General features: G+C 52.5%; 2 protein-coding genes across 2 annotated transcripts; both read right to left on the reverse strand.

Moving 5' to 3' along the window:
- Positions 1 to 20: 20 nt before the first annotated feature.
- SMARCD1 (SWI/SNF related BAF chromatin remodeling complex subunit D1) lies at positions 21 to 11993 on the reverse strand. The gene is made up of 13 exons (XM_024122897.2): positions 11774 to 11993; positions 10907 to 11094; positions 10588 to 10630; positions 10369 to 10491; positions 9765 to 9887; positions 8575 to 8691; positions 7187 to 7288; positions 6426 to 6587; positions 6248 to 6345; positions 4874 to 5009; positions 3157 to 3279; positions 1932 to 2033; positions 21 to 1800 (listed from the first exon to the last, which is right to left on the reverse strand). Exons 1-13 carry the CDS (start codon positions 11948 to 11950, stop codon positions 1747 to 1749), a joined length of 1548 nt encoding a protein of 515 aa, XP_023978665.1. The 5' UTR covers positions 11951 to 11993; the 3' UTR covers positions 21 to 1746.
- Positions 11994 to 14425: 2432 nt separating this feature from the next.
- On the reverse strand, positions 14426 to 21657 carry LOC102973458 (acid-sensing ion channel 1). The gene is made up of 10 exons (XM_007107470.2): positions 21001 to 21657; positions 18358 to 18508; positions 17596 to 17723; positions 17159 to 17309; positions 16725 to 16781; positions 16105 to 16258; positions 15613 to 15704; positions 15336 to 15415; positions 15143 to 15247; positions 14426 to 14985 (listed from the first exon to the last, which is right to left on the reverse strand). Exons 1-10 carry the CDS (start codon positions 21655 to 21657, stop codon positions 14881 to 14883), a joined length of 1680 nt encoding a protein of 559 aa, XP_007107532.1. The 3' UTR covers positions 14426 to 14880.
- Positions 21658 to 25701: the final 4044 nt, after the last annotated feature.

Below are 25701 nucleotides of genomic sequence, written 5' to 3' on the forward strand. Positions count from 1 at the left end.
GAACAAACACCATGAGCATGGCTAATGGTATCGAAGAAGAAAGCTCAGGGAAGAGCTCTCCATCAGTAGGTAGGGGGACCCATCCTTCAGAAGATTCTTTTATTAAAACTGGGTGACATCGATAAGGGGACAGTACAAAAAAAATTTTGGTCCATGAAAAAAACATAATAATTCAGTTAATAAAAACAGTTATCTTCAGGGACACTGTGTAGGAGTGCTGAGCTTCCTTCTCATGGTTCCAGCCCCAGGGACAGAGGTTGTCTGTCCAGTGTCACTCTGGGGAGAACCTTTCAAGGGAGGAGTGGGATAATGACAGGAAGGGGAAGACGGGGAGAAAAGTTCTGCTGTCCTCAGTGTGGAACAGTCAGGGATACAGGGCTGGGGGATGTGCTCGCAGAAGCCTGAGGAGGGGGTGGGGAAGCAGGGGCTTTGTCAGTTCTGTGGGTTTAGAGCCCATGCTGAACGGAATTCCCCCTCTGTGCCCAGCTGTCTCCCACCCTGCTGTGTTGAGTCTGCGAGCCTGGGATATGCTAACTCAGGGGCGATACAACCTGGAAGAAGAATTTGAGGCTCTCCTGGAAAGATGCAAAACCATCTCAGTTGCAAGGGGCCAAGATCACAAGGTCCTGCTGCTACCTGAGGGGTCTGAAGCTTTTGAGGGCAGGGGCTGGGGAGTCACAATCCTGTGAGGCAGGGAGAGGGAAGAGTCACAAACCCAACTCAGAGCTATTCTCCAGCCCTAGGTGCTTTCACTCCTCAGTGCCCTAGAAGTCACCAGTGGGTGTCAACTGGGCAGACAAGGGACAGGAAGTCAGGGATGGCCCAGGGCTTTTACCCGTTTGATTTTAGGCCTGTTTCTCCATGAAAGGATGGGGGAGGCAGGGTGGAATGAATGAATGAGTCACACCTCCAAGCAACAGCAGGAAGGAACAGCCTCTGCTGGCAATGACAGTACCCTAGGTGAGGGGCCCTGGGGCTCTGACAGGGAAAGGCAAGATTCCCCCACTCAAATGCCCTGGGTTAGGACAGGTACGAGGGAATCCTAAAAAGCAGCTGCAGGGAGTGTGGTGAGAGGGAGCAATACTAAGAGAACAAGCTCCAACACTGATGTGGACCCCGTACAAGGGAGTAAGAGAAGCACGAGACAGCAGGCCAATCCAGAGGGCTGCGGACTGACCTGGGGCTCAGTGGAGCCCAAGAACCAGGATTCCTTTAGTGCTAGAGGGCAACAAGTGAAGGGACAGTTTGCTCCAAACCTGTGGAGGGAAGGAAGGAAACTGGATTCCGTTATCAGGAAAGCCAAGATCAACTAGCTTATAGAGTGCCCCCAGGCCTGAGTCTCGGAGAAGGGGCTGAAGCTCCCAACTCCTGGGTCTCTGAAGGGCAGGATCAGTGTAGCTGGTCCCCTTGAAGACCACTTGGCCTTAGGCCCAATCCATTCAATGCACTGATTACCTCTACGGGTTCTCTCTCTAATACTATCTAGAGGTCCTATGCAGACCAGGGGAGGGTACAGGCACATGGGAACTTTGTGGGGCAAAGGGAAACTGGGGGGTAGGAAGGGATGGGGTGGGAGAAAAGGGTTAACAGGTATCATGTGAGACCCTCTTCATTCTGGTGTTGTCCTAGAACGAACAGCATCCCCTGGAAGGCCCCAAGCAAGACCAAGGCAGGTGCTATGAGGCAGGCAGCACAGGGCCCAAATAAAGAAATCGGTGCAGCCAAATCAGGGCTGTGGGAGAAGCCCTATGTATTTCGGATTCCCAGGGCTTGCTCTAATTCTTGTCGTCTCTGCTGCACCTAAGGAGAAAATAGTGGAGGGAGTGGAAGATGAGACAAACCAGAAGTTGGTGCCTAACACCACTGACCCCCATCAAGGGTGCAGACCCCTTGCCTTTTGTCAGTTTCTCCTGTGCACCCCAGGTGCCTACCTTGGAGTAGAAGTATCGGCACACGGCCTCCTGTGCCCAAGGCTGGAAGTAGAACTCAGCTCGACGCTCTTCCTCTGGGTTACCCACCACATCAGTCATGGTCTGAGGGAGATGGGAGGGGGAAGACACAGAAGAGACTTGTTTCCTTCCTTGTCATCTGTTATGGATTGAATTGTATCCCCTAAAAGATGTTGAAATCCTAACCCTCCCAGTACCTGTGAATGTGACCTTATCTGGGAATAGGGTCTCTGCAGATGATCAAGCTAAGATAAGGTCATTAGGGTGGGCCTAATCCAATATGATTGGTGTCCTTATAAAAGGGGAAACTTAGACACGGAGACAGACATGCACAGAGGAAAGATGATATGAAGACACATGGAGAACACCATCTGCAAACAAAGGAATGCCTGAGGCTACCACAAGCTAGGAGAGAGGCCTGGAACAGACTCTCCCTCCCAGCCCTCAGAAGGAACCAAACCCTGCTGATACCTTGATTTCAGACTCTAGCCTCCAGAACCATGAGACAGTACAGTTTCCCTTGTTTAAGCCACTCAGTTTGTGGTACTTTACTACGGTGGCCCTAGCAAACCACTAAAACAACACCCAAAGTCGCCTCTGCTGTCAACAAGTCATTGCCTTGTTCAGGGATCCTTTCAGGCACCCCGTCCCTTGCTCCTCTTCTCGGGCTAACTGCAGTCAATCACCACAGGATAGGTGAGAACTGAGGACACATCTCACACATTCTGTGCTCTTTCCTACCTTCCTGCCTGAGCTTATGGTGCTCCCCTCTCTGGGATATAACTCAAATCCCGAATTCTCCATGAAGCCTTCCCCAGCTATTCTAGCCTCATCAATCTCTCTTCTCCTTTGTATTACCTTTTTGGTACTGGTGAGTTCCAATAACGTCTTACATGATTTACTACTTTTTAAATCACAGTAACATGGTTTCTCCGAACAGAATGTGTGCTACTTTGAAAGAGATCAAGTTTTCCACTCTGTATCGCCTACAATACGGTGCACAGTGACAGCACATAGTAAGTACTAGATAAACACTTGATGGTTCCACCTCCATTTCCCTACTTAATCGTAAAATGGGCCCTGGAACACACTAAAGAAAGTCTGGTCCCTCACTCCCCGCCCTCCGGCTCTCTATCTCATGCTACGGAAACGGAGCAAATGTATGCCTCATGGATCTAAGTCTCTGCACCTGTCCCAGGTTCTTTACCTTGAGGTCCCGGCACTGGGACTGAAGCCAGTCATTGATGAAACCCTGAGGGTCTCTGGCAAAGCTCAGCATGAACTCTCGCTGGGTCTTCAGCTGATTGATAGTTTCTATTGTCTCATGGATCTGAAAGGAAGAAGGAAGCTCATAACATTTTCACACTGGGGAAATGCAAAGTTAAATGGCAGGCAGTGTGTGACTTCTTGTGCAGCTCCCAACCTAAGAACAGAGTGTGGCCCAGAAATGGCACTGCTGCCCTACCTGCTCCGGCGCTCGGCATCCGCCTGGCAGGTGATGTGCACCGTATCTCTATACACCCCACGTGAGGGACGTTTTCCTTTTAGTCTCCACAATGTCCACTGTGGATGACACTATATGGTAAATATTTAATCCACAGCACAAATGGGTCCTGAAACACTCTCAGGTAGAAAAGAAGTGGTACAGAGAGCTGTCTCAAAAGCTGTGGTCCGTGGGTTTTGGTCTTTGTCCTCTTCTCCTTCTCTCTACTCTTCCTGGTGATTTCATCTACTTGTATGTCTTCCAGTACCACTGACAAGGTGATGAGTCCCCAGTCTGCAGGCCAGAATCCATTTTCCAAACTCCAACCAATCCACCTGCTTGACATCTCAAGGCACCTTAAACTCTCCGAAACGAAATTCACTACCTTTCCCTAATACCTGCTTCTTCTCCTGTTCCCAATCTGAATAACTACAACTGTACACCCCAGCTGAAAACCTGAGGGTCATCATAATGCCTCTTCTCCCTCACACCTCACCCCACCGTCTCCATCCAGTGTCCAAATCCCTGCAATTTCACCTTAACACCTTCCAAATCTACCTACTCATTTCCATCCCACTGTCAGGACCGTAAGTTTAGGCCCTCGACACATCTCACATGCATCACTGCACCAGCCACTTAACTGGGCTTCCTTCCTCCACGTCTGCCCCCATTACAATTCACTACCCACCATCCTGCCAGTGATCATTCTAAATGCAAACAGCACCAGGCCCTCCAGTTTTCAGGACAAAGTATAAGCCAGTTTTCCCTGCAAAGCTGCTTCATGACTAGGATCCTGCTTCCCTATCCAGTTTCTTTTCCCCAGCACCCCGAGCTTTATCTAACACAGTAAGCAGCTTGTACTTCTTGAACATGCCAGGCTCTCTGCTCATCTTTGGGCCTTCATATACCCTGCTCCCTCTTTCTGGAATGGCCTCTGCCCCCCAAGCCCCTAAGCACCATCCTCCTTTCTCCCCTTTCGTTGACTCCCATGTCGTCTTTCAAGATTTAGTTGGGGCATCAGCTCTTCCAGGAAGGCCTCCCTGTTCTCCTTTGTGTTCCCAGAGCCTTTCTGGCTTTACCTGCATGGACTATGTCTGATAATGGTATCGATAATAACAACAGGAGCAGCAGTTGCCATTTGTTTTTATGTGCCAGATACGATGTCATGTCTTTACATACACTGTCTCATTTAATCTTCATAACAACCTTATAAAAATATGTATTATGGTCTCTATTTCGCAGATCAGAAACTGAGGCTCAAAACTATTAAGAGGTATAGCCAAGAATCAGAACTCATGTGTGTCTGGCTCCAACCAGCACCAAACAGAGTGCCTAGCATTTACTGGGTGGCAGTACATTTTGAATGAATATCAAGAATCAAAAGCCAAGAAGCTGTGATAGAGGGCTGGTGGCACCCAACTATCCAGGGCATGGTCCCTACCTTGTTGTCTAGAGTAGCAATCTCCTGCTGGCTGGCAGTAGACAGCAGAAAAGAATTCATCTGGGTCTTCAAGGTATCATCCACTTCCACATCAATGTCATAACAAGCTGTCTTTTTCTGATCATTCGGGTCAACACTGGGGAGGAAACCAAAGGGGCCTGGTAAAGGGCATGTCCCCTAAGACCTAATTACACAGGGTCAAAAAGATGGTCTAAGACTGAAGGGCAAGGAGCTGACTGCAAAAGGGCAGGCACAAGAGACCTCTTCGGTGTGATGGAAATGTTCTGTACGTTCCTTGTGGGGATAACTACAGGATGTATACATTTGCCAAAAATCATCAAATTTTACTTTAAGTGGGTGCAATATATTGCATATAAACCTCAACAGAGTTAATTAAAAAAAAAAAAAACTCAATGGTAAAAATTCAAATGTTACAAAAGATATCCAATGAAAAGTAAGTTTCTCCCTCCCCACAAGGAGACCATCGCTACAGTATCTTCTGTATCTTTCCCCGTATTAAACTAAAATTGACCCTGAAAATTAATTCAAATAAAACACATACCACGCAAAATAAAAAGTGGACTAACTTTAAGTCCATGAATACAGGACAAACTAGCTTCTACTGACCCAGTGTATAGGTTGTAGGAGTTACTACTGGCTGAGTGATGATGGTTCAGGGTCTAATGAAAGGAAGGCTAATTAATATGGAATAAGGAAAAGAAGGCAAAGACTACATCCAGCCAGAAGACATGCTGCTTTGAGGAGAGATTGCCTTCCTTCACTCCATATCTGCCTAGAGATGCCTTGCTCATCCATCTTCTGAACAGAAAAGCAGATGGAGGTAATGGAGTTGGGAGTCTCAGTTTGGAATGTCCTACCACCCAGAGAAAAGATAGTAGCTCATCAGTGATGAGCTGGTAAATGTCTAACAACTGATTCTCCAAAAGAGAAGAAGAAGAAGAAGAACAAAAAGCCCTGACTTGTAGCATTTGCTGATTTTTGTGTTTTAAATATTCTGGACATGATTGATTTCAAGATGTCAACATTGTATCACTGATCAAGGAGCTGGGAAGGGATGTGCAGTAACACATCATTAGGTAGTATTTCCACCATACAGACACAATAGACAGAAGTAACCTCAAAAACACAAACACCAGTAAACTAATATAATAATTCAGAGATGATGAACTTTTGAGTATATATTACCCTTATTTTTAATATAATGTATTTAATTGCAAGTTTGTATAATTTAACCTTAAATAACGACTGTGTTTAACAACCTGCTTGAAAAATCCCTGGAAATTTTGAGAACTGACTTGTGCAGCTGGTGCAAGCCAGCTCCAGCACACCACTGCCTTGCACACACATGCCTACCTGATGACATGATTAATGATGATGGGCTCTGGTGGCATAAGCAAGGCGTGGAGCCGTTGCGGGATCTCTGAAAACTTCATACGTTGAGACTCAAAGATCTGTGGAAAAGAGGAGAAGCAGCTAAGAGCACAATTAGTGCTCCAGTGGACTTGAGCAAAAGAATGGGTCCTTTTCTTACCTGCTGGAGGTACTTGTCACAGATGACAAACTCCCGCTCATGTGGGTCCTGGAGCTTATGCGTCTTAATATATTGCCACAGTGCTTGAATGATCACTGGACGGGTCTGGGTGTGGATGCCCAGCAGCCGAGCCAGACGAGGGTCTAATTTAAACTGAGGAGGCTATAGAGAACCAAAGAGTATAAAGATGAAGCTAATGAGCTGAGTCTGTGTGCATCATGAGGTGCTTGGCATCGCCATACATTCAAGCCATTCAACAGGCATTAATGCGGTGCTTTCCCTGGGGCAGAAAAACACTAACAGGAACTCAGAAATGACTAAGACCCTATCCCTATATTTAGGGAGGTAACAGTCTGGCGGCAAATTACCCACAACTAGACTTAAACCTTTAAATGTCAGATTGCTGGGCTTCCCTGGTGGCGCAATGGTTGAGAATCTGCCTGCCAGTGCAGGGGACGCGGGTTCGAGCCCTGGTCTGGGAGGATCCCACATGCCGCGGAGCGGCTGGGCCTGTGAGCCACAACTTCTGAGCCTGCCCGTCTGGAGCCTGTGCTCCGCGACAAGAGAGGCCGCGACAGTTGAGAGGCCCACGCACCGCGATGAAGAGTGGCCCCCGCTTGCCACAACTAGAGAAAGCCCTCGCACAGAAATGAAGACCCAACACAGCCAAAATAAATAAATAAATAAATAAAATTTAAATGTCAGACTGCTGATGGGATGTGGCTGTGAAAGCTGGACCCCCTCACATCAGCACAGAATACCTGGTAATCCAGCATCAGCAGGACAGTACACCGTACATTCACGTCTCCTGGCCGCTTCACCTGGAAGCCATCTGTCTCCTGGGTAGTGGCGGTCCTGTGCCACTACAGAGAGGAAGATGTCAGGGGGTGCTCTCCCAGAGGAAGAGCTGGGGTGGGAGGGAAGAGCTTCTGTAATGACTGAATATTCAACTTTGATTACTGAAGCTATTGGAGAAGAGCAACAGCATGAGACATTTTAAAAAACTGCATATGACTTTGGGATTCCTGTCTATAAGTAGATTGACCTTTTAATTATGACCGCTCAGGGTCACATTTAAATTAGCCTGAACTTTCAGTAATAATTTTATCCACAAAAATGGATAATATACATGTGTACAGTAAAATAACGTAGCTATCATCTATTGGGTACTTACTATGTGCAAGAGTATTCTAAGACATTTACTTGGATTATCACATTTAATCCCCACAACATCCATACGAGATAGGCATGATTAAACCTATTCTACAGATGAGAAAACTGATGCTTAGAAGAGTGAAGTAAGCTGCCTAAGGTCAACAGCCAATAAGTGGTGGAGCTGCTATCTGAGCTCTGGTGTGTCAGATTCTACAGTCCACATTCTTAGCCACTATGCTCTACTAATATAAAGTTAAATATATTTACAAATTTCTATTGATTCTATGACTTACTTCCCTTATTAGATGGTAAAGACCTTCCCATGTCTCTTAGTGGTTGAGGTTAAGGGGCTACAGCTACACTGACAAAGAAAGGAGCAGGTTAAGTTCACTTGGAGCGCTGGACTGTCTCATTCAGGTTTTGACTATATCCCAAAGAACACTGTTGCTAACATAGTCTTCAGAACACTATGTAATGAGGCATTACAATAAAGAATTTTTGATGATTTGGAATGTGAATCTAAACAGAGCAGGGACCAAAAGCAAGTCCCAGATCTGTAAAAGTAGCCTTGGCAAGGACTAGAACCCTATTAGTTAACCCCCTTAATCACAGCACTTGTTACCAGGAAAAAAGTTGAATGGTGTGTGGATAACTACATCTCACCATTTTTAATAAGCAAGATGCAGAGATGGCTTGGCATGTATAAGAGGCCTCCATCAGAATTTCCCTTGAAAGTGGGGGCAGCAACCAAGATAGTAAAATTTAAAAGGTGGGACAAGTCAGACTGCAAAAGCTCTTGGGTCCAAACAGTACCAGAACTGAACAGCTAGTGCCACCTGGAGGCCAACGTGCAAACTGCGTCGGAGGAATTGTACACCTGGGGTAACCCTTTATTCATACCTTCCCCTTTCCCTAGACGTTAATGATTGGCTCCCAAGTCCATCATCCTCCAGTCATAAAGTCAAAGCAAAGCCTAGAGGACAGAACTACTCACTTCCACCAGATGGTTATCTGGCCCATACAGGTCTTTGTCCAGTTCGATCACCAAGGACTTAAAAAAAGAAGAGAACTTCCTCTTTTGTTTGGTGGCATCATATTTGGACAAGGCTGACTAGACGAGAGAGAGGAGAGGTCATGTTAGAAAAGGCCAGAAGAAATTCCCCAAAACAAAGTCCCATAAAAAAGGAACCCACAAAAGCAATGGGAAAAAAACTCAAAAATGTCTTCTGAGAACCTCTTAGGAGATGGCAAGGTACCTAGGTGTCTGTGGATACTGAACAAGTCACAGTAGCAACAGAACCCTGAGGAAGCAGCCTATAACACATATAGGGTGATTGACTTACCCACCTCATTTCCCCAAGGGAAATGGGGCAAGTTAAGCCAAACCTCTGCACATAATAAAGCGAGTCTAAACAGAGAAAAGTCTGACTCTAGAGGGGAAATGAATCACAGGTAATAAAAAGCCAGAACAAAAACAGCTTTATTTGGATGACATGACACCACCGGTAGATGGACCAGACCTATATAGAGAAAAAGAAGGCTCTGACACCGAGCCCTGGTTCTCCTGAAAAATGCATTCATACTGGCTCGCCTGTGAACAGCTAAAAATAGACAGCTAGAAAGTATAAGGGAATGGCAGGTGAGCTTCTCCAAGGAGCTTCTGGGGTGGGAAGTTTGGGGGCTATCACCTGTCAGCTGATGTTCCCATGAAGCAACAAAGAGCCTGTCAGAGAAATCTATCCCATGTAAACTGTGAAATGTCTCCAATGGAAGCTGGGAAGATGGAGATGCCACAGTGGAGATCGAGGACCTCAAGGACTCAAGAGAGGAAAGCATGGCCCAAATGCTAAGTGCAAACTCACTTGGTTTAAAAAAAAAAAAAACCTAACTGAAAAATCTGCAGATACTGCCAAGTCCAATGGCTAGCAGCATCAGGAAGGAGGTAAACAACAAATCAAATCCCATGACAATAAGGTTCTCGATATGACACCACAGAGGGGGCCAAGCTGTGGGAGCCAGAAACAAAGAACCATTGTCTTTTAGTACAGGGAACACAGTGACCCTCTCCCTGCTGTTCCCAACAGGAGCTGTAAGCACCAGTCAGGCTTCCTGCCAACCAGACAATACTGCTTGTTCCCAGCAGCTCCCACCCTAAATGCCGACCACAGTGGACCTTGAACTCACATCCTCCAGGAGCCGTCCTTCTACCCGAAGCTCCCAGGAAGCCACCGTCCCTTCCCCATCCTCGGCATCTGACTTAGCCGGATTGAAAGTGTTAGAAATGAAAATTCGCAGCTTCCGTTTTTGCTGAGGAAGGCAGAAACAGGATTGATAGTGGGGCTTCAGTGGTTTGATGTTGAAGACAAGGGTCTCCCCAAACCTGAAAATGACTCCTAACAGACTGGCTTACTGTCTACCCAGTCCCTGGGGTGGGTGGATGGAGAATCCACCTAGAAGAGGAATACAGGCCACTGGCCTGAGTGCAAGTGCATTCACCAGGATGTCAGATGGACAGTCATGCAAGGTGCCAGGTTCCCAAGGTGGCAGAGCAGTTGTAGCAAAAACACCAACAGGGTATATTTCTGGTGCAAGAAATATCAAAAGCCCCTCCCCCTTCGCTGTTCTGTTCTTATGCTTCTAATGTAATTCTCAGTTTGTAGGCGGAAGGGAGAGATGTAATTTAAATGCCAAGGAGAGCTGTGCTATGCCTTTGATTCCTCATCCCAAGCCTGCTGAAGGTTCCCGTGTCCTCTCCTTTGGCTCTCTGCCTAGCACTCTCCTGCGTTACCTTGATGGGACGTTTCAAGGCCTCCTGGATATCTAGCCGTTTCCTCATGATAGTCTGGTCCAGTTTCCTTTCAAAAGCCAAGAGGTCCATATAGGCCTGGGATTCTGGTACCAGTTCACGAATCTTAGGAGCAGAAAGATATCATTGGGATCTAGAGCTGACCATCTCTATTCTCAAGCTCACCACACCCTCAAGAAGACCTATATAGCCTGGACTCACCCTTTGAGGTAGAATTTTGTCAGCCATCTTCTTTTTCTTTGCACTGTTTGGAATAAACACTCTTATCAGGACGGGATGGAACTAGCCAGAACATGAAGACAGGCTGTCCACACCTCCGTTTAGTGAAGTGAAGGAACTGCAAAGCCTGTCTCAAGTCAGACACCCCCATCCCCAAAAAACGCAAAGCATTTTCAAGAATGAGCACCGTCTGCTGACACGGCACCACCACTTCTTGGTTGAGGGACTCCCACCACCTGCATCCTCACAGGCCTCCTCCCTCCCCCCCTCCCTCCCTCCCTCCACCCTGGGGTCATCTTACTTGTGGTTCCGATTTTGGACCGCCTGCTGCTGGACCTGCTGGATCTGCTGAGGCGCAGGTCTCTTGCGGGACTGGTCCATCCCTGACTGGGCCAGGCCAGGTCGGACTGAAGGGTTCCCCCCATAGCCAGGGGGTCCCATGGAAGGTCCCTGAGGTGTCATTCGGCTGCCTGGTAGCATACCTGGTCTCTACACAGGGGAGAGGACCCAGAGATGTCATCGCTTCCCCTGCAAACCCCACCAAGAAAGGGAAAGTGGGGGAGGCCTGAGTTCTTTGAATGAAACAAGGCGGAGGGGGTGGGGTGGAGCACAATGGTGGGGTGGGAGGAGAGCCCTCTATCTCTGTGAAATCTAGATAACTGGAGCTTCCTCTGCTCCAGTCATGACCCCACAGGAAAATATAGCCCCAAAGCTAAGACAGCTAGATTACACTCAAATTCTCCCCAGTCTAATTTGTATCTGGCGCATTGGACATCTTCTCTAATTCCACATTTGCTCAGAGAGTACTGCCAGCTACTGTCTCCTCAGAAGCTGACCTCAATTTGCCAGCTACACCTTCTGTATTCCTCTGGGCACTGGAGCTGCCTAGGCCCTTTTGCACACAAGCTCTTACAGGCCCATGCTTCGCCCCACTTCTTCGTCCACCCTGGTTGTACACCCTGACTCCTCAAGAAAACAATGCCCCTAGGAGCAGATGAGGATGCTAACTGCCTCCCCTCCCTTCCCCGCACTGCCTCCCTGCACCCCGACTCACGGCCCGAATCCCTCCCAGGCGAGTCCCTCCTACTCCTCCCCCCACCCCTGTCACTCCCAGGCCCCCGCACGGCCCCGCCCCCGGCCGGCGCGCCCCTCCTCCTGCCGCACTCACCGGATAGGCCGCTCCGGGCATCGGGGAGCGGTACAGCCCTTGACCCGGCGCCGGGCCCATTCGCACCGGAGGCCCCGGAGTCCCGCCCGGACCCAGGGCAGCCGCCGCGCCCGCCCCTCCTGAGGCTCCGGCGCCGCCGCTCGGAGCCACAGACTGGAAACCCGCCCGGGCCGCCATCTTTCCCGGAGCCGCTGCTGCAGCTGCACAAAGAACCGGAACCGGAACTCCCCCCACCCCCCGCGCGCCCCCCGCGCCCCCCGCGCGCCCGCCCGTCCGCCCGGCCGGCCCGCCGGCACGGGAGGCTCGGGGCAGCGAGACTGTGGGCTAGAGGAGGGGGGGGGAACAAGCGGAAAAGGCGTGTGACCACTCCCTCCAGCCTTCACGGTCCAGGAGGGAAAACCATAGAGAGGAGCTCTGGGATAGAGAGGCCCTGCGAGCGGGCGCCCCCAGGCCGACGGAGGAAGACAAAGAACTGGAAAGGGGGACCACAGCTCAGGGTGATGGAGTAAATGCTTCATCTTGGCGCAATGCGTTTAACTTTACAAAGCGCTGTTTTTCCTTTCCTTCTCTTCCTGCTCTAAGCCCAGCGCGCTGAAGAGGAGTACGCACTGTTTACTCCATTTTACAAACAGGAGAGGTGAACTCAGAGTAAATAACTTGGCAAAGTCAACCGACAAGTTAGCAGTAGAAGTCGAAACATAGATTCCAGATCTTCTGGTTGATAGTCCGGGGCTCATTCCGTAGATAAAGTGCCTCAATAACTACCTCACGTTCGAACTTAAACCCAACTTTCCCCGTGACCTTTAACCTAACCTGCTTCTAGATTTTAAATTTATTTTGAAGTTTGACCCTGACCCCTCTCCAAAGAATCCTTTGTGTTAGGGCTTCTCTTTGGGATCTTTGTTGCCTTTGACCTCTTCCTCTTTCCCTGCGCAGTGGTTCAAACCATTCCTGGTGTGATGGTCAGCCTTTCCCATCCCAGGAAGACCAGAGTATCCCTGCTCCCGCCTCCTTACTCCTGCCCTGATTGTTTGGCCCCAAGCCAAGCTCAGCTCTAAGCACTTAGTGGGAAGGCCTAAATACTATTCAAATAAGAGAATAATGACACTGAAGAGGAGATAGTTAAAACCCAGTTTATTAGACCAGAGGCATGCGTCACCCATAGCCCTGCCTGCTGTTCTCCATCCGGAGCACAACCTTTGGCCTTGGTCCTGCTTCCCTCTGGAGAAGTCTGATCTCTAAGGAACTCCTAGGAGCCAAGAGTTCCCAAAGATCCTAAAACCTCACTCTCCAACTGCAGGCCAATGCACAGGTGACCTGCCACAGGTCTCGTTCTGGGGTTGGAGACTGAGACAGCTGGGCAGAGAAGGCCTGTGAAGGGGCAGGGCTCTGGCCTGGGAGGAATGCCTGGTGGAGGGGGCATGGCAGGTACTCTACCTCGCTGGTTTCTCTTTAAGGTAGGAAGGGAGGGACAGAACGGCAGAGCTTTCAACTTCCCCTCTACGCCTGTCTCTTTCTTCCCACTACCAAACTGTACCTTACCAGAAAATATAAGTGGTGGGCTTGGGTATTAGGTGAGCAAAGAGGCCTGGGCATCCAGAAGGAGGCAAAGGCCACTGACTGAAGACCTCAGCCTCTGCCTGTCAGCACCCCGCTGCTTCAGCTGCAGAAGTCATCAACCCACAGCTCCCTCTGTCTCTGCAGATCTCAATCCCATGGATAGGGGCTATCCATGTAGCAACCCCCTTCCATGGGGAGGCCACAGTCAGCTAGGCAAAGGACATTGGGGTGGGTGAAGCAGAGGTGGGAATGTTAAGGCTGCAGGGAGGGCAAAGGGTACCCAGGTTGGGGAGAGAGGGTGAGGCCAGAAAGAGGCAGAGCTTGTAATTCACAGCTTCCTTTATGTCGCCACCGAGACAGTGCGAAGGTTACAATGCGCGTGTCATCTCCTTGTGCTTCTTAGAGGGATGTGTGTACACAGTACAGACACCAGGGGAGAGTCCAACTCTTTATACAGGTGAAGGCATTCAGAGACCAAGGAGGGGGTGGAAACACAGAAGGGGAACTTGGTGTGGGAGGGTGGTTCTTAGAGACAAGAGGGGATGAAGTAGAGACAGAGTCGGGAAAGTATATACAGAGATATAGCAATATAGAGTCTGTATCATATAGAAATAGAAAATGCAGATGAAGTTGTTGAGAGAAGCAAATGACGTTTTGGGAGAGGACTTGGGAGAGTTCCATAAGAAAATTTATGGATGTGGCCCTCTGCAGGGGCCCCTGGGAGAGGGACCAGTGAGGTTAGGCACCAGTGCCCCTCTCCCTGAGCTGGAAGCCAACCAGCTGGATCTTTTATGGGATGGCAGAGGAGGGCCACCTCTTGGGATTTCTCTCCAGCAGCTCTGGGGTGGGGGTGAACTTGTAGGTATCAGGATGTGGCCTACAGCACCAGGGCCACATCTTGTCCCCAGTGCCACTTCTTCAGGGGATTCCCCACCCCTACCTCCCTAGAGACTTCACACCGTGTGAGGTGGTGGGGAGGGAACAGACACGACTCGGGTTCCTGCCTGGAGACTTGGGGTTGGGGGCGGTCACTGGGCTGAGAGGGTCTCTTAAGGCTGGGGAAGCCCCCCCTACTAGCCCTCCCCTTCAAGGTACATTCTCTGGTTTGGGGCCAAATTCCAGACCCCGAGGATCCCCTCCACCCCCCACTGGGAGGGGGCTTTGGTGACTGGTGGCAGCAAAATGTAGGTGGACACTCAGATGACAGCCAGCCAGACAGACAGAATTCAGGCTGGGAGCTGTGGGAGGCAGCATGGAGCAGAGAGGGGCAGCCTGAGGTCACTCGCCCCATTCCCTCTTTTTAGTTTCTGTTTTAGATTAGTTTTGTTAAAAAAAAAAAAAGAAAAAAAAAAAGAATGGGATAGAGGCAGGGAGAGGACTCTACGGTCAAGACTCCTTCCTCACCACAGAAGACAAGAGGAAAGGACCGCCCATGAGTGGGGGGCTGCCTTAGATGGGGGAGTGAGTCCCCAGGGTGGGGCAGCTGGGGGCCCCCTTGCTCTCCTAGCCCTCCCCATCTGGGCCTTTGGTACAGCGGCCTGCGGGGCTCAGCAGGTAAAGTCCTCAAAAGTGCCTCGGGCCGGATGGTGAGGTAGGATGTTGGCAGCATACGTCATCCCGGCAGGATGGCCCCGGAGACTCTCACACGGGTTCTGGGGGAACGGCACAGGACAGGCACTGGTTATCGTAAGGGCCACACATGCCGCTGGGGCATGGGGGAGGCAAAGGAGAAAAGGTGGCAAGGAGGGTGGTCCTGGGGTGGTCGGGGAAGGGATGGGGCAGGAGGGCGCCCCTCTCTCGCTCCCTCACGTGTCTTTTGACGTCATCCAGGCTGAGGGCCACGCCCTTGTCCGCGCTGCTCCGTTTGGCCTCCTTCTGGCACTTGCCTCGTCTGCACAGCTTGTGTTTTATCACCTAGGAGGGAAGAGGGGAGGTGGGCGGGTGGGCGGGCTTGAACTACGCCCCTCCCGTGGCCCCGTGCAGGCGCCCCGCCCACACTTACCTCGTAGGCGTAGTCGAAGAGCTCCAGCACAGTGAGGATGCTGGCCCCGATGAACAGACCCATCTGGCCTCCAATGTCACCTGCAGGGGTGCCCACAGGGAGGTCAGTGGGGTCAGGACACAGTGGGAGCGGCAGAGCTCATTGGGACAGGGGAAGGCCCCTGGGGCTGGCAGGGGAGGAGGCCTTGTGGGACGGAGGTGAGCAGCCTGCTTCGGGTGGTAGCGTGTCACACCATGCCCATGGCATGGGAAGGGGACAGGTGCCATCAGCAGCTCACCCAGGAGTCCTGCAATCTCATAGGCCTTCTTCTGCTCAATGGTCTCATAGTTGAGGACTTCAAAGAAAATGTCCAGCACCAGGATGTTCTCCCTGCAAAGGGGTTGGGAGAGGAGACCTCGGATCAAGTCACATCTTCTGTCCCTTACTAGCTGGGTGACCTCCGCAAGTTATCCTTTCTGAATCTCAGTCTCCAATATCTATAAAACAAAATGCTGATGTGGATACCTGCCTTTTAGAGTGAGGATTAAATGTGATGGTGTAATTGAAAAGACGCTCCACGCACCAGCAATTGTGAGGTGATCCCAGTTACAGCAATGAGGATGAAGAGAGGAGGAAAGAGAAAGGGGTGCTTCCCCTGCTTGTTCTGGCTTGATCTTCCCTACATGCCCACCTCAGACTCTGGTTGCCTTCCCCATGTTATCTCAGTGTCCTCCTGTCTGCCAACCCCCATCAGAGCCCGCCCATTACCCTTCACAGTCAGAGCCCTTACCCTATGTACTGCTCAGACTTGTTGAACTTCTTGGCCAGGTACTTGGCTGATGCTTTGCTGGGGATCTTGACCATGGACAGCTCCTTGCCATAGCGAGTCAAGTTGCAGGGCATTTCACACACACAGTACTCCTGGTCCTTCTCCACCAGGAAGTCTGTGCCAGCCAGGTGAGAGGTGCCAGTTGAGTGATGCCCTTCTGCCAGCACCTTCCCGACACGCACATCCTGGCCCTGCCCAAAGGAGGCCTGAGCCCCCTTTTCTTTTTCTGACTTGTCCTTCACTTTGGCCCTGTGCCCACCTGTGCTGATCCTTACCCAGCCTCTCCATGGATATTTCTTAATCCTATATCTCATTCTCTCAGGGCCCTCCAGGGTCAACCAGCTGAGGTGCTGATGAGAGCAGGTGAAGGCCACCCCTCCCAGATGACCCCTGTTCATTTTCCACAGGGGCCTCTAGAGATGCTATTCCCGGCCTAGCTAAAGTCAGACACAGGAGAGTTCAGGTGAAGCCTGATCCAGGAGTGATTTGAAGCTTCTGGGAGCTTGCTCTGAAACCCCTATGCATATGGCTGGCAGCTCCTCCTTCCCTCCCGCAGACTTCCCTGGGACAGGGGCGCTCACCCAGGGCAGGATCTGCACACTCCTTGTACTGCTCTGGAGTGCAGTATGGGGCATCCCCTGGAGAGGAGAAAAGACAGTGGTACAGGATGGAGATTAAAGGGGTCTTGTGACGCTGGTGGAACCAAAGGCCTAAAAGCTGGAAGCTGGGAGGGGCGGGGAGGGTAGGAATAGTCAGCCCCCAGTCTTTCCTGGAAGTGACCTACCCCAAAGTCCATACCCCCTGGACCCTTCTGACCCATCCCCATGGGTCCAGCCAGGAATTGAGGTCAGAGAGGCAAGAGCCATATGGGTATGGACTGGGGCTGGAACTCGGGTGGAGAGAAGCCAGCTGGTCTTGCTTGCATGTTGGCAGGAGGTTAACATGGATGGGGAGCTGGTGAGGGGCAGTGCAGGCTGAGGGGCCCAGGACCGTGTTTGGAACTTTGGGGCCTGACCTGGCATGTGCACCATGCGGCAGTTACAGTTCTCCACCAGGTAGCGGGTCTCACAGTCGATGCGGCAGGCGGTAATGCTGTAGGAGTCGAAGAAATCCAAGTCCATGGTAACAGCTTTGCAGGTGCCCCAGGGCGGGGGCAGGTAGATGAGCTGCTGGGAGAGCCGGGGAGCTGGGGGGTGTGGGGACTTCTCCCCGAGTCACCTTGATGGACTTGTCTGACACGATGCAGAACTCAGGAGTCCTGCCCCCTCTCCCTGTGCAGCCTCTGAGGGTCTCCGAGTTTACGGAGCATCCCATTCATTAGATCATTCATGCTTCTGACTAGTCAGATGGCTACCCAGGCCCTAGCTTCCCCGTCCCTCCCATTATTGGTTGCCCACCGCTCCACCTCCATCATGAGCCTCCAACCACCCACCCTGGGACCGGCCCTCTCACCCGCTGCTCTTGACAGGCCACAAAGGTCTGGAACCCTGGGGCTACACCAAAGCCCAGCTGGTCGATGAAGGGAGGTTCATCCTGACTGTGGATCTGCACTTTGATGCCCGCTTCGAAGGACGTCTCATCTAGGGGAATGAGAGGGGTGTGTGTTGGGAGGGCTTCTTACTCCCTAACCTCCTTCAGAGCTGGGCGCATCCTACCTCTCCTGAGATAACCACGACATACACTGAGATGGGGGGAGGATAGTTAGTCCAAGGGCCCCTGGCCCATCCCCAGCCTCCTTCTGGGTTCACCAGCCCCATGCTACCCTGATGACCCCTGAATCCTACATACTTCTTTTCTTACCTGGCTTCAGTTACGCATCTCGGTGTCTCAAATTATTTCTCACTGTCTCAGAGGCTCTCCATCTCTCCCCCTCCTTTTCTCCCTTCTCCCCCACGTCTCTCTGTCCCATGGCCCCTGAGACCAGACAGACGGCAGGCAGCCCAAAAAGAGATGGAGTTATTTATAGAGTGAGTGGTGGCCACGGATGGAAAGGGATGGCTGGTTACCTTGGAGAGTAACTGAGCCAGGAAGGGGGAGCCAGGGGAATGTGAGTGTGGCAGTCAGGTAGAGTGGAGGTGGAGATGGTGAGATGCTGGGAGGAAGCAAGGAGAGCCCACGCCCTGCCTCAGGCCCACAGTAGAGCCCAGGAGCCCTCCAACGGAGGCTGAGGCCCGGAGCCACAGGGAGGGGGGCCCCCCGAGAGAGGCAACATACCGGTCTCCCCCCACACGGGCAGGTACTCGTCCTGCTGAATGTCCAGCATGATCTCCAGCCCATTGCCCGTCCCACCCTTCATGGTCTTCAGCCTGGGACGTCCATCTCGGCCAGAGTTGAACGTGTAGCACTTTCCATACCGTGTGAAGACCTGGTGGGAGCAGAGCGGAGAGCCTGAGAGTCCTGCCAGTACCCTCTGCCCACCAGGGACTATCTCCAGACCCTCCAACTGGTGGAGTTTCAACCCTTCAGGAATAACCCCTCCTGAGCAGCCCGCTCTCCATTTGTCCTCCTTCTCACCCATTCTGTCCTTCTTTTCCCTGCTGTGTTCCCTGGAAGGCTGATCCCTGTGGGGTGCACTGCCTGAGCTCCTTTGCCACCTGGATGGGCTTCGGGTTGGGTTTGACCAATGGGAGGTATCAGTAAGGGATCAGAGGACAGAAGGAGGGAGAGACCAGGGTATTTATCTGCAAGTGTTCTCAAGGTGGCTTAGACCCTTCGTGACCACAAATTCTGCCAAGAGGGCTCCCTGCATAGCCCTGCTGCCTCTTGGTGTTCCTTTAGCTCAAATATGACAATTTCCCACTATTTCTAGGTGCCTCAGACCCCCGCATTGGTTTCCTTAACTCTGCCCACAACTCTATAAACAGTCCCTCTGTTAGTCTACCCCACTAAACTATCCAAGTGTTAACCTTTTTCCCACTGGGACCCTAACATACACATCTCCATCATCTGGAGCCCCTCACTGCTTGGTCCCTCCTTGGGACCCTCTCCTCAGGCGCAGGGCCTTCTGAGACTTATCTTCTCTTCTCCTGGATTTCACCCCGGGCATCTGAAATCCTGCTCTCCCCAAGACCAAGCTATGCTTTATAGTTTCCTCTGCCATTAGCCCCTTATGTCCATCACTGTTCCCTTATCACCAGAACCTGAACATCCAGGACCTGGCATGTTCGTCAATGCTCGTGCAGTACTGTGAGGGCTGCAGAAGGCATCTTAGCTCTGGGGGCAGTCCCCCGACTCCATGCCACAGAGCAGCCCTAATTGCAGCCCTGAGTACACAGCCATGGAGAGAAAAGTGAACCTATTCTTTATGGCCCTTTCCTCACAGCTTCCCAGAATGCCTCCAGGTTCCCACAAATGGGGTGAGTGTGCTTTTACTCCTGAGAGATGGTGACAGAGTCCACCAAGCAAGACACAGCCCAGAGAAAGAGAGAGACAGAGTGTCAGGCTAGGCTGGAACAGGGAGGCAGTAGGGGTTACTAGTCAACAGAGTCTTTGCCCCCTTCTCCCTTCCTAGAACAACCTCCTCCTTCCCCCCCTGGAAAAGAAAACCAGTGCTATCCCCCATTTTGTGGGTGAAGTCCAGAGAGGAGGTAGAGAGAGAACTCCTAATCCCCCAGCTCCACTACCAGGCTTTGTGGCTTTCAGCCACAGGGTCCAGGCTGGACACGCACCCCTGCCTACCACCCCCGCCTGGGGATGTGAGGGACTCCTGGTGGCTGAGGCCAGCTGGGAGCTGCAACCTTGAGCTGGCTCAGAGGGCTGTGCTGCTGACCTGTGGGCTCTGCTGCCACCTGGTGGTGCTGCCTGAGAAGTGCCTGCTCTAGCCTTAGATCCCGAGAAAGCCAGGTTGACCCCTTCCTTGGTCCATGTTCCTCTACCTCCTGGCCTGTCCGAGGCCCAGTGTCCAAAACCTCCAGGTTCCTGTCTGTCTGTAGTCAGTCCAAGATGCACTGATATGATGACACCCACCTTCCCCTGCACTAGGGAAAAGGTGGGGGACTGAGAGACGGGTGTATGGGAAGGGAAGGCCTGGCATCTGGCACTTGTAGGGGACAGAAGGGGACCTGTTGGGACAGACGGAACTGGAAGCTGAACTGGGGAAAGGATGGGGTGCCGCTTGGTCCCTCAGCAGGGGAAGGCCCTAGAGTCTCCTAGGGGGGGTTCCCCTGGGAAGAGGGTCCCTGGCCACTTAGAGCTGGAGGGGGAGTGGGGAGGATTTAGAGGAGTCCTGTTATTCTCCCTCACCACACACACACACACACACACACACACACACACACACACACACACACACATATACACACTGTAGGAGGAGCGAAGAGCACAGGAAGACCACGTGAGGATGCTGCTGACAGGCATGCTGGGGTGGAGGGGGGATATCCACAGCCCTCTGCCTCCCTTCCACACCCTTCTCTTGCACCTCCAGAGACCAGGGGGCACCTGCCCCAGCTCCAGTCCAGGGGTGATAGTCGACATTGTTAAGGCCAAGCATAGGCACCCACCACCAGATCAAAGGTTGACCTCAGTGATAGATTAAGGTGCTGACCCTGCTGGATCGCAGAGAGGTCTGGGAAAGGGCTGGACATGCTGGAGGATATTCAGGGAGACACCAGGGGCCTCAGGGTAGCAACTAATTACCAACTATGTGTTTCAAGAGTTTAACAGGGAGGGCAGTACTGGCACAGCCCTGGAAATAGAGCCCAGCTGCAGACCCTGGGGCTCCCAGGCAAGCTCTGGCCAGGCCTCTCTCACAGAGGGTGGGTGGTCCAGGTGAGGTGTGGGGGAGGCAGGATGGTTACCAGCCCCAGGAGGTGACAGTCAGGGGTGAGCCATGGCAGACACTGTTGGGCACCCACTCACCACTGAGAAGTTGTGAGGGCCACAGGGCCCCCCGCAGTAGGAGCAATAGAGCAGCATGTCCTCCAGCCGGTGGCAGGAGCGATTGTAGAAGCGGTGCAAGTTAAAGGGCTCCCCAGAGAAGGCCTCGGGCCCCGGTGGGGCGAGGGGCACCCCGGGGTCATCGCTTTCATCCAGCCCCAGCATGGGGGCCAGGTAGAGCAAGTCGGGATAGCTGAGCTGGGACAGCCGCACGGCATTGGTGTTGCAGAGGGTGACCGCCGGGAAGGCCAGCTCCGTCGTGGCCACTTCATCTAGCAGAGTCACATGTGGGTAGCTGAGGTAATAGGCAACTCGATCCCCGACCTGGCACAAGAAGGCACCCAGTGCCAGGATAAAGGCCGCTGCCCACAGGGCCTGCCGTGGCCCTGGACCCCCTTCCACAAAGATGTGGCTGGCTCCATGAAGGGTGCAGCTGCTGGCAAAGGCCACCAAGTCCGTCGGTAAGTCCCCCTCTCTGGCCCCCTTCCTCTCTGCCTCCTTTTCCTTCTCTTCTCCCTCCTCTTCTGATTCTGAGTTGTCCCGCTGTCGCCGCTGGTGGGGACCCCAAACATCTCCCAAGGGCCCTGGGGCCTCCTCTCCAGAGGAGAATGACACAGAGCAGAAGATCTGGATGGGCATCTTCTCCAGGGGCTTCCTGGCACGAGCAGGTGGGCAGAAGGACGGGGGAGGAGACGTGATCCTAGGCAGGGTCCAGCAGTCCTCTTGCCAGGTCTCTGCTGCCTGGCTGGCCGTCCTCCCTTGCCAGGGCCTCTGTGGCAGTGTGGCTGAGGTGGGGAGGGGCTTAGAGAGGAGAGGAGGACCAGCCTGCCCTGTCAGGGAGGCGGCTGTCTGAGCCGATGAATAATTGATGGCTGTGGGAAAGGGAGGCTGATGGAGAGGAGCCCGTCACCAACTCCAGCAGGACAGACGGGGTCGAGGACAGAGTGGAAACGCTGGAAAAGCCCGGGGGCTCCAGGGGAGATGGGAACTAGCAGAGTCCTCTGCTCTCACTGCCACGACCTGGGCCGGCAAGGGTCTCTGCCCATCCCCCAAGACACACACCCTCAGGCTCCCTCTCACCCTCCAGTCCACCTGCCCTCACCTTCCCACCCCAATTCTGAGTCCTCTGCCCTCATTCCCACCTGGTCCAGTCATTCTTCTGAGTTATCTGAGCCCCACACTCTCTCGGCACCTCTAATTAACCTCTAATTCTTCTCTAATTCCCCCTGACTTGGAATCTCCCCGATTATTTTATGGAGCCCCCCAGTTCTCCCCGTACACCCTTACACTGCAGTTCCCTCTAATTATTCCTCTGATCCTCAGTTCCCTTCTGATCACTGGGCTGACCACAATTTACTTTCAGTTACTTCCTGAACCCCTGGGTGCCCCGAGCCCCTACTCTCTCCCTTGACCTCCGGTTTCCCTCCAGCCATCGCTGACGCCATTAATCCTCCCCTCCCTCCCCTGACCCCCCCACTCTACTTCAATCAGCACCCCACCACCACCACGCTGAGCTGCATTCCCTTCTGTGGCTTGGGGGGCAGCCCAGGTTCCATTAGCAGAGGTCTCTCACTGACCACAGACTCACTTATGGCCAGTTCCTGGCACTGGGGGGAGGGACCCTGTCTCTTGCAGCTGAAAAGCTTCCTGGCTGATCACCGCTCCCCCTCCCAGCTGCCCAACCTCTAACAGTCCAGGAGAGCAGGTGGAGGAATTCTCTTCTGGTGGGTGGAAGAAACTGAGCTCAGAACCGGGACAGGGTCCTGGGTCAGGTGGAGAGTGTTGGGAAAGACCTGGGGTACCCCCAAACCCCCAGCTTCGCAGATACCCCCAGCTCCTCAGTCTCTGAGGCCCCTCTTGCTCCCAGTTGATCGGTCCCTGCCCCCAGGCCCCTGGCCCCTCTGTGTGCTCTGATTACTCAGGGCCACTGGTTGAGGAACTTGAGCCACCAGCCAAGTCTCCAGGGCCTAGAAGGTGACCTGAGGGGAGGAGAGGAGGGGAGGGAGGGAGGGGAAACTATTAACCCTTCCTCCACAGAGCCAGAGGAGGACCAGTGGGGGTCAGACAAGTCTACTTGGGCCTTTCCATTCCTTAACCATCCCACAGCCCCAGGCTCCTGCCCCCCTTTCCCTCCCCCCTCCCTGCTCCCACATGTCTTCCCTCCTCCGTTTGCATGCAGAGAGCCTGGAGTGTGTTGGGGATGGCAGGCAGGGTGCCAGGCTCTAGCAGAACTCACTGATGTGGGACCTCTGGCCTCAGCTTTGTTGCCAGGGACACAGAGGCCCCGGAAGAAAGCAGCCTTTGAGATCTGGTCCCTCTCCATCCTTATGCCATTGCCCTCAGACTGGTCTCCCACTCTTTTACCTAAACAACCGCCTCTCAGCTGGTCTCCCTAACTCCCTGCCTCCCTGCAGTTTCTCCCCACCTTTAGTCCATGCTATGTAATTCCGACCACCCTTCCGCATAAAGACCTTCTCTCACTCCCCAGTGCCTCTTGGTAAAATTCAACCCCCGCCACCCCGGACCTACACGGCCTTGGCAAGTCACCCTCCAGCCTCACCTCTCCACCCCTCCACCCCACCTAGTCCAGGGTCCAGCATCCAGCCACCATGTCCTTCTCCCATTCCACAGACACACGAGGCTCATCCACAGTTCCATGCCTTCCCTGGACTCCACCTGGAGAATTTCTACTCATTTTTCAAGACCCTACTCACAGGTTACCTCCTCCGAGAAGACTTCCCTGACTCCACAGGGCATAGTTAGTGCCCATTCAGGGAACAGATTGAAGGGTCCAGTTCTGCTCAAGTCCCTTCAAGCATGAGTAGTGATCAGTAGCTCTTATTTTTTTTTTTTTTTTTTTGTGGTACGCGGGCCTCTCACTGTTGTGGCCTCTCCCGTTACAGAGCACAGGCTCCGGACGCACAGGCTCAGCGGCCATGGCCCACGGGCCCAGCCGCTCCGCGGCACGTGGGATCCTCCCAGACCGGGGCACGAACCCGTGTCCCCTGCATCGGCAGGCGGACTCTCAACCACTGCGCCACCAGGGAAGCCCGATCAGTAGCTCCTTAAGGACAGGGACTGTGAGAATGAAAGAGCAGGACCCAGGGGCCACGTGGAGAAACAGGAACCAGAGATAAATCACTGCAGAGATGAGGAGAGACCTCCCACCTTCAGCTGTTGTCCTCAGGCTTCTCCTGTATGAATTCGTGGGTTCTTCTTCTGTTTCCTGTCCCGTGTGCATTTTCTTCCTGCCTATGGGACCTCAGCTCTTGGAGGGCTTTGCGTGTCCCCAGGATGCGTTTCAGAGGTGAGTTCCAGACTCGGGTTGGAGATGGGCCAGCCTAGGTTGAGGCTTGGGCTGGGAAAGCTGCAGCATGCGTCCCCCACAGCCACTAGAGGGCATCTTTCCCCTCCTGCAGCCTTTCTGGAAGAGGAAGTAGATTGGACTTCCAGAGGGAAGAAACTAAGGCTGAGAAGCTCCCGGTGCTTCACCAGAGAGTAGGGTGTACACACACGGAGCAGCTTCAGAGGACAGCAAATCTGGTGTGGCTGGACACTTCTTCCCCCACACGAACACAAAGACCTACACTGCACACCTACACAGCACTACACACAGACACACAGCCCTCTTGTGGGCAACGAAGACACACACACACACACACACACACACACACACACACACACACACACACACACCCCAACTGCTCTTCCTCCCTCCTCCATCCTCCATCCTCTAACATTCTCTCCTCCTCATCTCGATCTAGTAGACAAATCCACATTTTTCACAGTAATGGGGAGGTGAGGAAAGGATCAAGCAGCACACACAGACCCCCGAGCATACACAGAGGAGAAGTACCCAAGCGGACACGCTCGCAGAACAACACTCAATTTTGAACCCTCTATGCAAAGATGCGACCCCTCCCCATATCACTCCCTACCCGGTACGTCTCTTAAGCTGTGTGTGGCCACCCGGTGCTTTCTGACTTCCTCCACATCTCTTTCTGAACTCTGCTCACCCCTCACATCTGTGGAATGTCTCCTGCTTTTCAACTGATGCCTCAGGGGATTCGTATACAACCCAGCAAAATAAGCAGGTTTGAGTAATTTCACCCCATTTGACAAATGAGGAAACTGAGGCACGATGACCTGTTCAAGGCTCGTGGAGAGCAAGTAGTAGGCTTGCTGGAAGTAGGTCATTCCTCTCTAAATCCCTTCCTTCTTCTCCATTCTTTCATTTACCCATCAAATATTTCCTGAGTGTCCACGTGCTGAGGACACATGGAGAACAGATAAGGGACTGGGTCCCTTGTGGAGCTTATTATCTAATGGGGGAGAGTTTCTTTTAATCACAAAAGTAAATATTTAATTGCAAACTATGATAAGTGCTATGAAAAAAACAATATGGTTCCATGGAGGTGAATGACTGGGGGATCTGAACCAGACTGGAAACTGAGGAAGGTTTCTCTGAGAAAGTGATGTTTGAATTGCAATCTAAAGAAAAGGAGGAGTGATAGGTAAAGGTCTGTGTGTGTATGTGTTGAGGGGCAGGCGGTATTCCAGAGAACAGAGTCAGTGCAAAGGCTCCGAGAGGAGAGAGCTGAGAAGGGGAGGATATAGCCGGAGGGCAGGCCCTTAGGGCCTTGAAGGCTGGGTAAGGATTCTGGTCCCATTCCCCACGGAAGG

This window comes from Physeter macrocephalus, unplaced genomic scaffold (genome assembly GCF_002837175.3).
Source record: "Physeter macrocephalus isolate SW-GA unplaced genomic scaffold, ASM283717v5 random_562, whole genome shotgun sequence".
NCBI lineage: Eukaryota > Metazoa > Chordata > Mammalia > Artiodactyla > Physeteridae > Physeter > Physeter macrocephalus.

Coding starts and splice junctions, on each gene's coding strand:
- SMARCD1 (XM_024122897.2), bottom strand. CDS start 11,950: ATGGCGGCCCGGGCGGGTTTCCAGTCTGTGGCTCCGAGCGGCGGCGCC. Junction 5,010..6,247: donor ATCATTAATCATGTCATCAG/GTAGGCATGTGT, acceptor TTTCCTCCCCAG/TGTTGACCCGAATGATCAGA. Junction 1,801..1,931: donor GCCGATACTTCTACTCCAAG/GTAGGCACCTGG, acceptor TTTTCTCCTTAG/GTGCAGCAGAGACGACAAGA.
- LOC102973458 (XM_007107470.2), bottom strand. CDS start 21,657: ATGCCCATCCAGATCTTCTGCTCTGTGTCATTCTCCTCTGGAGAGGAG. Junction 17,724..18,357: donor GCCCGTGTGGGGGGAGACCG/GTATGTTGCCTC, acceptor TCATTCCCCTAG/ATGAGACGTCCTTCGAAGCG. Junction 15,416..15,612: donor TGAGATTGCAGGACTCCTGG/GTGAGCTGCTGA, acceptor GCACCCCTGCAG/GTGACATTGGAGGCCAGATG.